Source organism: Vigna radiata, chromosome 4, assembly GCF_000741045.1.
Source record: "Vigna radiata var. radiata cultivar VC1973A chromosome 4, Vradiata_ver6, whole genome shotgun sequence".
Taxonomy (NCBI): domain Eukaryota; kingdom Viridiplantae; phylum Streptophyta; class Magnoliopsida; order Fabales; family Fabaceae; genus Vigna; species Vigna radiata.
Window position 1 is genome coordinate 16842017 of NC_028354.1, and position 13258 is coordinate 16855274.

At 29.1% G+C, this 13258-nt stretch overlaps 1 protein-coding gene across 1 annotated transcript; it reads left to right on the top strand.

Annotated features, from left to right (window-relative positions):
- Positions 1-1987: 1987 nt before the first annotated feature.
- Positions 1988-9371, top strand: LOC106758124 (putative uncharacterized protein DDB_G0270496). Its single transcript, XM_014641054.2, has 14 exons — positions 1988-2113; positions 4252-4337; positions 4435-4619; positions 4752-4824; positions 5102-5176; positions 5264-5374; positions 5594-5636; positions 6617-6710; positions 6944-7046; positions 7121-7216; positions 7343-7375; positions 8113-8212; positions 8830-8914; positions 9001-9371. The coding sequence occupies exons 2-14, from the start codon at positions 4260-4262 to the stop codon at positions 9128-9130; spliced, it is 1206 nt and encodes a 401-aa protein (XP_014496540.1). The 5' UTR covers positions 1988-2113; positions 4252-4259; the 3' UTR covers positions 9131-9371.
- The last annotated feature ends 3887 nt before the right edge of the window (positions 9372-13258 follow it).

Below are 13258 nucleotides of genomic sequence, written 5' to 3' on the forward strand. Positions count from 1 at the left end.
CTCTCTCACTCCAACATTTTCTCTGTCATCCCTATCTCTCATTCCTCCCAACCCTTCCTCTTTCATCTCTCTCACTCCAACATTTTCTCTGTCATTCCTACTGTTGCTCCAATTGAAAAAAATAAAATCAGAAACCCTTTGTCATCATAGATATTTTCTCTCTCATCTCAACATTTTCTTTGTCATCACTCCAACATTTTTTCTCTCATCTCAATCCAATTGAAGATGGTGGTGATAATTTGAATTAGATATATTTTTTAAAAATTGAAAAAGTCTACTCTTTTATAATCATTTTATATTTATTAATGCGTGTAAAATGAATATAAACTTTGTCACTTTATGTTACTTTTTCCAAATCTCAAAGGTAAAGAATGAGTTTACTGTTTTATTCTAAACGCAGCTAGAAGTTGATTCAGTGATAAAAAAAGGGACATAAGGAAATTAAAGAAATAGGTATAGAAGAGCTCCCTAGGAGTACAATTCTTTCAATTCTAGGTTGTAATCTTACATCATGTATCCCATACCAATAGAGAAAGGAAAAAGAAACACTTTGTGTAAAAGGAAAAGGACAATAGAGGGAAATATCTTGTTCTTTAAAAATATAATGAAACGTGGTGTAGATGTGTAAATAATGTATGAAAAATTAATTGATTTATTACGATGTCACGGGTTGTTGTGTGTGGCTAAGGGAGAGTATGGAGACGAGAGAGAAACAAATTGGATAAGTGAGGAAGGTGATTTAGGGTTAGACAAGGGTTTCTGATTTTTTTTTTTCAATTGGGGCAACAGTAGGGATGACAGATAAAATGTTGGAGTGAGAGGGATGAAAGATAAAGGGTTGAGAGGAATGAGGGAGGTGAGTAAGGGTTTGGGTTTTTTTTTTTTTTTTTAGTTTTTAGAATGAAAATTATTTAAATATCCTTGACCTTAAAACTTAGAATCCATGATAAATGAAAGTATTTTTGTCTACTATAATCCGGTACATATTGTTAAAACGTACCAACTNAAAAACAGGCGTACGTGTGTTAACAAACCCATATATATATATATATATATTGAGGAATAAACATATTTTTAACTCTAGTTATTTTCTTAAAATGTTTTTCCTAAAAAAGTAAACATTTCAATTAAATAATAAATACTCATCTCTACTAAAACTATTATATTTCAATGATATGTTATAAAGTGCAACACAAGGTGACCTTAATATTTTAATTTTAAAAATATTGATAGAGTGACATATATATTATAATATATTTTTAACATTTTAGTGTTCTATTTATAACCAAACCAGTTTTTTTAAAAGTTAAAATACTAATTTAATCTTATAATGTTTCGGTTTTATCAGTTTTAATATATACATTTTTAATATGATTTTAATGTTGTTAATTTTTTTTCTATTTATTTAACTAACCAAGTGAATAGCGTAAGTTAAATGTCTTTTTTTTTTAAATTTTTATAATAGAACCACGGACAAAAGAAATTAAATTAATAAAAAAATATAAAATATAAAAGAATTAAAAAAATCACTAACTAATCATACTGTTTATTGGTCATTAATTATTTATATGATGATATTAAAAAAAAATCAATCAAAATTTGAATTTTATTGAACAAAATCTTATTATTGAATCGAGAACGAAAATAAAAAACAAATAATATTTTAAACTTTTTTAATGGTTACGTATTAAAAATATATAAACATTTGATTTCTGTTTAAAATATTGTAATTGTAAAAACATGTGTGTTTTATTGTGGGTAATTATGGTAAATATATATATATATATATATATATATTTTAATTCTCAATTATTAATTATAAATGTTTTGTTATTTAATATGTTACGTTTAATTAATTAAATTTCATTTAAGGAATGCTTTTTATTTTAATTTTATTTATTATTTAAATTAATATATTTTTAAATGGCTAAGTTTTTGATAAAGTTTTTCTTTCATTTTATTTTTTATTTCATAATATAAAATATCCCTGTGAGCTAAAACCCTATACTCTCATCACCCCCATCTCAAGGCCACAGCTGAAGACTGAAGCCGCAACCTCACCTTCACCCTCACCTCGTGTTCTGCTTGCCTTAACCAATCTCGCTTTTTTAAGGTATGTATGTGTGTTGATTTTGGATTTAAAGCTCACTCTCAATTGATTTCACTGAATTTCACTCTCAATTCCCCAACAAACCCTAAACGCTCTTTTCAATTTAAACATAACTCTTAGTAGAACAATCAATGCACAAGTAGATTAGTAAAAGGACCCTAAAAGAAACAGAGATTGGGTGCAAAACAAAAAGTTGAAGAACATTGGCTAAGGGTTGCTGACCACGAGGGCGGGCGACTGCAAAGGCCGTGAGCCCTGTGAGTGCGAGGGCGGCGACAGGCACACCTTTTTCTTTACAAATTAATCACCTTTATATTCAATTTTTTTTTCTAAAGAAAATTTAAGTTGTTACACACATATTGACCCAAAACAGACAACATGGTTAAAAGATTGATGCAAATTATTATTTTGTAGCCTTGTGTACTTTTTCTTTGCAGTATCATAGTATTTTAAGATGTCTGTTAGTTCAATTTACTGTAATCAAGCATACAGTTTCCACACTTTACAACAGATCAGTATGTTCACATATCACTCTAATAAATTCAAGTGACTAACAGTCAATAAAGTACATGTTGTTCTCCACTCCTCACTTTCGCCATCTTTTAAATTCAATATTCGGAATACTCTTACAGGACTGAATAATTTCCAGAAATTTCCTTTGATCTCGAGGAAAAGGCTACAAATTAACTAAATCTGTAAGGCTTGATAGAAAATTTCCAACAAGCAGGATCCAAAGAAGCAAAGCTATTATCATTCTATGTTAGGACTATGAGAAAGGGGGAGTTAGTTAGGAAAGTTAGAATAATGATGTTAGTTAGTTAGAGGGTTTGTTAATTTGGTATCAATAGGGGAAGAAGAATAGAATGAGAGATTTAGATTTGTCGTCATAGTAAATTCAACCTTAGCACCATCTGCAAAGGGGAAACTCTTGGAGATGTTTCTCTTCTATTCAATAAAATATTTTCCTTTCTTTCTCATTCTGATTCTTAGTTCCTAACATTCTTTAATTACATTATATAACCATCTAGTATCTTTCAGAAGGCATGATATAAGTCAAAATACAAGTTTTAGTGCTGTTGTTATATGAAATCAAGAATGATTTTGTAGGTCTAAAATCTTTCAAAATGTCACTTTCATCTTACAAGGCTGATTCATGGCAATTTGCTTGTTGAAACAGGTTTTAGAGCTATTGTTATTTAAAATCTTCAAATCATTCTTTAGGATTAATTTTTTAGTAAGTCTCTTAACTTCAACCTACAAGGCTGAGTCATGACAATTTGCTTGTTGAATGAACAGTTGAGGTTAGTTCATTTACATTTCATCAAGTTCAATTGAGATTTCTCAATTCCAGTGTCAAAAAGGCTGGAGAATGTTCAAACTAACATAGCATAGTTTAGTTTACAAACCCTGGATTTAATTTACAAGCGTAACAATTTCATATCAACAGATACACATTTAAAAAAGTCAGTACAACTTAAATCACAAAAAGAATTATTCATTTTCACTCTCATATCTTCCCTCAGACCATCCATTATTTATTAAAAAATTGTTGCATAGACTCATATCACTGAAAGCTACCTACAAATTAAAAGCCAAAGTTATATGATGCAGTAAATTCCCCATAAAATTGACTATGTTGTCAGTTGATGTTACACAATAGTCACTGTTAGGAAAGAAAAGCGCAATAGTGCCTCTTTGTTTCAATGGCCAGATGCATTTGAGATACACCTGACAGTAGATTTACCAGGATCTGCAAATGTGGTGTGGGTACTAAACAAAAAGGGTAACTTGGTGCTACAAAGTTCCAGCCATGGTGGGGTCCAGGGAATGGGGGAATGTAATATTTACTAAAACTGGAACATTCACTCTTGATTAATTTTATTTCTATTGAATCTCTTTTCAGCTTGTAAGTAGTATACAGCATTTTGATTACCATATTTGAAGTTGTCTTGATTCTTGTGTTTTCTATGTAATGACTGTATAGTGTTGGTTTAGTGCTAATTTAGGTGCTTGATCAGGGCTTGACATGACCACCTACCTGTTTATTCTTCATTGACACCTGTGTGTGATTGTAGTTAATTAATTAATTAATATTGTTTAAGTAGATATATAATGTGCTACTTTTGTAAAAATAAATTTAGGTGTGAAAATGGCTGCCAAAAAATCTCGAAAAAGAGGAAAAAGTGAGAGTGATTCAGATGATTACAATAACGTGGAGTATGAAGAGGTATGGATTGCTGCAAAATTTTAAATTTATTAATATGTTATATAACCTTAATGATTTTCTTATAAATTTTGATTTAAGGTTTGTTTTCCTAATGTAGGTGGAGCATGATTATGACGACGATGGTGAGGAGGAGGATTTTGATGATGACAGTGGAGAGGAGGAGGAGGATGGGCACAAGGTAACAGATGATGAGGATGATGGGACAAGAGAGCATAGTGAATGGAAGAATGATGAGATGGAACAGCTTGAGAAAGAATATAGAGATCTTCATCATCAGGAGTTGTGAGATTCCATTTAACATTTGATATACATTTAGTTTATAAAAATAGACGGTACTTAATCTTTATTGCTATTTTCAACATTTTGGAATTATGTCACTGACAAGTTTCATCAAATTTAACTTTCTACCTTTAGAGATACTTTGAAGAACTTGAAGCATCATAAGGATGAAGATCTTCTCAAGGGTCAAGCTGTGAAAAACCAGAAGGTATGGTTTTATTGTTTGAGTTGTACCTGGACTAATTTTTTTGTTTTGTTTTAGTATGGTGCAGGTTATTGTCTTTGGTTATTTTTTCTCCATTTATTTACTATTCTGTTTCTCCTTTTGACTTTGCATTGTATTAAGTTGAAGGATGTTTCTTAGTTCTTAATTGGTCCTTAGATGTTGTAGATTTTGTCAATCACCTTTCCTTCATTATCATTTTTGTGTTTTCTTTTGTAATAATATAAGTAGTAACATAACCAAAAATTTGTTTCATCTTAAGGCTCTATGGTACAAAGTTCTTGAGCTTAGGTTCTTACTTCAGAAGCCATTCTCAAATTCAAATAGGTTACCACAGGTATTTTCTTACAGTTTTAAATATGATTTACTATTTTATCTTACCTGAATGTCGGGGCTAAACATGGTAGAATTAAATTGTGTGCAGGAACCAATCAAGTCTTCTTTCTGTGAAGCAGATGAGGCAGTTAAAGTAGCGTATTCAGATCTGGTGAATTCATCCAAAGAGACTTTAGATTCTATATTGGAACTGCAAGAGGTGCAATTTTTGGCTGGAAATTTAAATAAAAAAGAATTTGGTTTTTTTCTCATGCCTGTTTCACATATTTCATTTATTGGACAAGACTTGTTTCTGATTGTTTCTGATGGATGTTTCCTTTCTATATGTCATCAGTTTTCGTTTTATGAAGTTTTATATATATAAAATACTATATATGACCACTGATTTCATATTCACTGATATTTTTTCTTGCTCCAGGCTCTGTCTGCTAGGAACCCATCAATTACCCAAGCCACAGTTGGTAACTTGTTTCTCTGTTCTTATTTCCCTTTCTATTTCTTTATATGATTTATCTGTCTCATCTTTTTGTACTTGACTGATACATTATTTACTTTGATGCTTGTTGACATATATTTGGAGTTGCTATCTAGTGGTAGGACTTATCCATTATAACACATTCTTTTTAATAAATGGTAAATTACATCTTTTAGGAAAATGGACTTTGTTCAAGGATTTTTGTTATCTCCTTTTTTTTATGTGCCTATAATATGGACCATGCTTCACTTTCATTTTAGTAATACGTGGTATGTACTTGAAGCATATAGAACTTATCTATTTTTTGACTTTTGTGAAATGTTTGTGACAAGGTTCATATTATCTTTAACCAACCTTATGAACGAAAATGAACATATTTGTGAATTAAAAAAATAGTCATCAAGCTGAAAATGGTTGGAACAATTGAGATGAGGAAAAGTTATAAGTGAGACATGATAATTATCTAAAATTGATTAGTTTTTGTGGGGAAGGAGAAGTATATAGGTGGAAGAGTTATGTATCTGTGTGCTCCTTTACAGATATGGGAAGGGAAATATTCCGTTTCTTGTATTTTTAAAAGTTTCGTTTTATTATGGTTGAAAGCAGATAGAGAAACATCTAACTAAAGTTCACCACTTACCCTTTTCCCATTTCAAGAAATAGTTGAATTTATTATTGCAATTTTAGACCAGTTTCATTCAGTTTCCATTTTTTGGTTTAATAGTTTCTAAGTTGAACAGTTAAAAATATTGTCAGGATGCTATCATGTAATCCAATAAAATTGGGTTAATCTTTAGGCTCATTCTTGCACTTCTTGTATAAGTTATACAAGGTCTACTGGAAAAGTGTCTATTCATGTTGTTGATTAATGTTAATATGCTAATATTACTTCAATATTTGTTGCATGTTTGGTTGAACCTTGAATATTTTTTGAAAGTAACAAACTTTTTCACCCTCCACTTGAAGGTTCAGAAGAGATATCAACAGATTTAGATGTTTCTAAGCATTTGAATGACAGTGTCGATCAGGAATGGTCACAAATTTCACAGATGCACAAGAGGTACTTTTAATGCATTCTCAATGCAGCAGTATTTTGCTATGCATGCATTTCCTCTGTCAAGCTGCTGGAGCATTGGAGCTTCTAAGTTTTGTTTTGTGAGCCTTTTCTCTGCATTAGCTATGCACAAAATGAAACTTCTCTCAAATATATATTCTTTTTGCACTTTATATACATTTATATGTCGTGATGTGATTCTTTGTGCATTTAATGCTATTCATTTTTGTATCTTGCAGCATAGCAGGTTTCAGAGACAAGTCAATCAACAAATGGCAGCGAATGACCCAAGTAACAACTGGAGCTGCTGCCATCAAGGGAAAATTGCATGCTTTTAATCAGGTCAGGTTCTTTAACTGGTTTTGGGTTTCTTTTGTGATGGATGTGTGTTTACTCCTAATTTTACTCCATCATAGGATATTAGCAATCAAGTCTCTGCTTATATGAGAGATCCCAGTAGAATGATCAAGCAGATGCAGCTGAGAAGATCAGCTGTGAATGTATTTGGACATGTAAGTCATTCTCTTAATCTTTAGTTGGTTTAAATTGTGTTTTTCCACATGAGGTTAGGCAGAAGGGTTTGTTAGATTAAAAAGCTGATTTATTTATCTTTGTCTTTTTCTGCCACATTTCTTCAGTTTGCAGAGGATGACGATAAACCTAAAGATGCGGTAAGCCTTGTAAAGTACTAATTTTCAAGTTATGTTTTATAGTAACTTATGATTTAATTTTCAAGTTATGTTTTATAGTAACTTATGATTTATGTGCAGGATGTTCAAAATTTAATATCCTTTTGAGGTTTAGCATGCTGCTGCTTAGCAGTGGGTCTTGAAATGTCTCTTTTTCTCATAATTTTTTCTTTTGTTTTATGATCAATAAGACCAGTGGTAAAAATGTTAAATTGCTGGAAATTAGACTAATAGTAGAGACATGTTTTTGAGGTTACATTTTGAATTGAGAATTAGGTTTTTCAACTGCTTTATAGAGTTTCCTCACTTTATACATTTCACTCAATTGGAATTTGTTGAGATCAGGTGAGATAGCCAGGATTATGGGATAGCAGTGTGTGATTGATAAAACCTTCAAGGAAAATGTAGAGATGTATAGATGGCCTCTGACTGAGGACATACTCCATAAGAATGAGAGAAAGAATAGGGTTTTAAAATAAAAAGAGAGAAGAGGAAAATCCCTTTGGATAAGTTTTTTTCTCATTTCTGAATACCCACCAAATACATCATATGAATGCACGACCGGTAACTGAATAACAGAATTTGATAGCTGCTTGGTTCTCTATTATCCCTCTTCTCATCTGTTATATATATCTGCAGTGCTTGTGTGCATGGATTTTGTAGGATCTTACAATGTACGATATACAATCCTAATTTCCTGTTCATTGCTTGCTTTGCAGGAGACACCTACTGATGGTGACCCCGAACTTCTGGATGACTCTGAATTTTACCAGCAATTATTGAAAGAATTTTTTGAGACAGTTGATCCTTCATCTTCTGGTATTGCCAATTAATCTTTTATAGCAACATTTCTATGTCAAATGCAATTGGATATTTGTAGCTTTTAATTGTTGTTGTGCTTAATATCATACTGTAAAGATGATGCACAAAATGTTATTGCATTTTGGAATTATTTTTAATCGTTTTAATTTCATAGTGGCTTTTGAAAGTCATACACCACCTTTAAGATGCACAAATGACTAAATTTTAGTTCACCTTAGCAGGACTGACCAACACCGTTTTGAATTTTAACTTTGTTAGATCCAGATTTTGCACTAGTACCAAGGGGGTAGCTAGCTACTAATAACATTTCCCTTCAAACAAATAAAATGTGAATTATTCACAATGCTGCTCGCTTCTGAAAATTATGCCATCCTCTGAAAATTATGCCCATCTTTGATATTTGAATAATCGGAATTGAAGTCAAGGGGCTTAGAATTATCTGGTTGTTTCCCTTTGTACAATCCTCTGAACAGTGAGTCCAGAATATATCAGAGACTGGAATTTGGACATGTTCCTTTTACTCACCGTTTCAGTTATCTACCTCTAAAATAGGATTTAACTGTGCTTTCTTTGTGTGTAACTTCATTTTTTATGTTTGTTTTACATTTGTGCAGAAAAAGCATTTTATGCTTTGAAGAGAATGCAACCCAAGAAAAGAAAAATTGTCGATCGTCGTGCATCCAAAAGTCGCAAGATAAGGTATTGTAGGATGTAATATCTAACAGTCGTATATGTATCTTGGAGTCGTTTATGAACTGAATAATTTTTTGAATGATTTGGTGAAGGTATAATGTTCATGAAAAGATAGTAAATTTTATGGCCCCACTACCTGCCAATATTCCTCCTACTGCTCCAAAGTTATTCGAAAATCTGTTTGGATTGAGGACTCGAAGATCATCTGCTGCAGCCTCATAATTATCATGGTTGACGGACAGAAATATTGGTCTCACAGTTTTGCCCTTAACATGTTGTACACTAAAATGTCTCCACATTATGTTTATTATTTGAGGAATTTCATTATTTTTTCCTCCACGAGACAATGTAAATCAATTCAGATCCATAGTTTCTCCTAAAATGTTCATTGAGTAGTGTGACACGGGCTGAAATGGTGACCAATGGCTTGGTTCTAATATAATATAGTTCTGAATTTGCTTCAGCATGAAGATTATAATGAAAAATAAAGAAAACATGGAGATTATTGTCATCTGCAATGAATAGTAAAATTACTGGGAAGACCTGAGGACACGAAAAAGATGTTATTTTGGTAAAATGTTGTTAACCAGCTTTATCTTTTACGGTGTGTTTGGACAAATGAATTAAACGCGAACAACAAATCAAACATACCTTAAACCCGACTTCAAAATGTTAAAATGTTGTGGTGTTCCTGTCAAATTCTTGGACTGCTTTCCATTTATTTCGGATTGAGCTTTTAGGAATGTAAAATTAGAAGGATTGGTAAAAGTTAAAGTCTAACTCTTGTATTTGCGTGTTATTACTGATAAATGGTTATTATTGTACCAGCTTTCTTTTTTGGAGTGTCAAAAAACCTACTTCCATGGTGACCTAACTTTTAAGTTTTGGTCGATGATCGTTCATGGCATTCTATTAAGACAATTTCTTCCTTCTACATCCCAGTTTTTAAAGTGTCCATCTTGCCCTTTCTACTCTTTATTTAAATACTCATTCAACGTATATTGATGTTTTTGGTTATGAGCTATTGTTTTCAATGACTTAATTAACAATTTGTTATTTGTAGTTATATTTTTTATTTGTTTTGGTCTTTATATTTGATTTTGATTTAATTGAGTTTTTATTTATGTAAAAAGATTCACAATAACCTACATAGTTAAATTGATATTAACACAGTTTGAAACTGTCATATGTCAAATTTTAAATTTGTTATGTATCATAATTTATGTATCATAATATAGATAATCTTTCTTTTTGATTTTGATACGTGACCCGTTTCAAATAGAAGATAACTCATTTTTTATAGGTCATAATTTCGAAATTTGACACGTATACTTCCAATTGACAATTTAGAAAAAAAAAAAAAAAAACACATTAAATCTTTTTTTTTTCAAAAAATTAAGTCTTTTTTTCTGTTTTATTTTTTTAAAAAAAACAGGAATTCATTTGAGTTTAAATTGTTTTTTTTAAATAGAAACTCAATTAAGTAAAAAAATAATATAAAAACCAGAACAAATTAAAATTATAAGTATATAAACTAAAATACTAATTAAACGTTTTAATATTAAATTGTCAAATAATTAATTATAGGTGAAAGTTTTGTAGGTGTTGAAATTAATTATTTTTTTTGGTATAAGTTTTTCGATTTTATTCAATAATATATATTCAGTTTTGTAAAAAAAATTCTATTGTTATTAATTAATTAATTCTTATTCATTAATCCTAATTTCATTACTTATTATATTTTAAAAATCCTTTAAGGATTAACTACAAAGTATACATGTATGTATCTCTAATATATTGTGAAATATCTCTAAGATATTTATAATTAATATCTTATAGTATAATAATGTAGTATGAGATTATGTTATATTCTCCAGATATTATAAAACATCTCTAAAATATTTACTATTAATATCTTATGATATAATAATTTTATTATTATATTTTGTTATATATTTAAGATATTATAATAATAATTTATTATTTAATATTTTCAATATATTATGATATAATAATTAATTATATAATTTCTTGAAGATATAATATTTGTTATTTTCAAGTGATAAAATTTGTTTAATATATTTATTTGTTTATGGCTTCAAAAGTCTATAAATACATACTATTACGTAAAATTTAAGAATCTTTATAGATGGATTTTTTTTTTTGGTGATGTTTCAAATTTTGATCAAATCTCCATTATACATCAACAATTAAGTGAACTGACATAAAAAACTAATAAGCTAAACTAAAAAATAAGAATAAATAGATATAATTAGGTGGAATGACCAACCTTTAAACATACCCAATGATCACTTGTAAAAAAAACTCCCAAAAATATTATTTTTTATAAAGTAATTCAAAAAATTGTTAAAAAAAAGAGCTAAGTTTTATACTTCATAAATTATAAACTACCATATATAATAAATTTATTTATTATTTCTTATAACAATCACCTTAAAACATGGTAAGACTTGTGGTTAAATAAGAACTTGTATTATATATATTTAAAGAATCTTTTGGCCACAAAAATGCACTTTTCTTTTGTCATTGAAAACTACCTGTAGAACATTTATTTTGGTATAAACAGAATCGAAATCTATCACGCCATTCATGTAAATGTGAATAAATAATTTGTTATTTGTGTTTACACGCAACCATTGTTGATTGGACAAATTAAACTTTTCAAACGCAAAATACAAAGAGAAAATATAAAAGAAGGTGTAACTTGGGGTCCAAGATATTGGTTGTTCTTACTTTATGGTCAATTTGAGGTCAATGAGAAAGTGAATAAAATTAGGCCCAATAAACATTCAGATGAGTTACACGTGGCAGGTAAAAGTCTTTCTATATTATTTCATGATGTCAAATATAGATTTATGAATCAAGTCATATTTGTATTTAAAATAAAAGAACAATTTTAATTTTTATATAAAAATAGTATTTTTTTATACGACTATATATATATATATATATATATATATATCCTGAATTATTTAGATATAAACGTCCTTTTCATCAATAATTTACGAGATTTATCCTATTAATAGCATCTTGCATTCACACATAAAAATTTTTAATGACATTTTTCGTTGGAATATTAGTATAATTTTCGTTGTTCTATTTTTATTTTAATTACAGTTTTAAATTTATTAATGAATTATTTTTATTAAAAATTGATTTATCTAAAAGTTGATTTCTATTTTTTATTGAAAAATTATTTTTTTATGTTAATGGGGCAATTATTCCATGCAAGTTTCATTATGTGAGTTTAGGTGAGACATTTTCCAACAAATGAATAAAATAACTGACATTAAAGTCAATATAAGAATATATATAATTGCTAAAACATATTTGAAAACTTTAAAATGTCACCAGAAAAAGTTTTTATAAAAAATTGTGACAGATGAAAACAGTGAAGTCTAATTTCTTGATGTGTCATTGTATTGTATAGTCAAGTAGCAGAAGAGAGTGAGACTGTAAATATATTTAAATTGAAGTGAGAGTCACTTTTTCAAATGAAATTTGTCTTCTACAATAAACAATTACATGGTTATTTATCAATGGCAGGCTGTCCTCCAAAACCAAAATTTAATATTTAAGAATTGCACCATAAATTCACAAACAATTTTAAGTTGTTAAAAATGCTCTGAAAAATAAATTATTCGTATAGATTCAGTGAATTAATTCAGGTTTCTACTGCATTACATCAGTAAATTTATGAAAGCATACAAGTTTGATTATGTTTTTATTATTTTACATATTAAGAAGTGGAATAACATATCAACACTTGATAAAATCTTATTGATAATTCTCCTACCAATTTTAGAAGTAAACCTTATATAAATTTATAAACATTATACATATTATAAATTAGTTTTATATATTTTAATTTAGTGTGATTACACATTTGCATTTATTTTACCTACATAATAAAAATAAAATTGTCACAAAAAAAGAATTTTTATATTTTATAAAAATTTTAAAAATAAAAGAAAAATAATATTAAATAAATGTAAAAAATTGTGTGGGAAAGAGTATATTTCTATTATCATATAGAGTTTTGAAATTTGGAATATAGAAAGCATTTCTCATATTTAAATGCTGGCATGACGGTGTAAAGTAAGAAAAATAACATCTGAGGTCCAACATCTTTTGAATGGTCAGAAATGGCTGCATGATATTATACTACAATACAAATGCCAAAAAGTTAGACATAAGACAAAAGTACACCAAGAATTTTCGATGAAAATGAGGTGTTACTACTAGGAAATTCTGTGTTCTTGGTACCCTCCTCCTCCATATATATATACACAACTTGTACGCTGATGTTTAGAACTCACTGAAAAACAA

Coding starts and splice junctions, on each gene's coding strand:
- LOC106758124 (XM_014641054.2), top strand. CDS start 4,260: ATGGCTGCCAAAAAATCTCGAAAAAGAGGAAAAAGTGAGAGTGATTCA. Junction 7,047..7,120: donor AATTGCATGCTTTTAATCAG/GTCAGGTTCTTT, acceptor ACTCCATCATAG/GATATTAGCAATCAAGTCTC. Junction 8,915..9,000: donor TCCAAAAGTCGCAAGATAAG/GTATTGTAGGAT, acceptor GATTTGGTGAAG/GTATAATGTTCATGAAAAGA.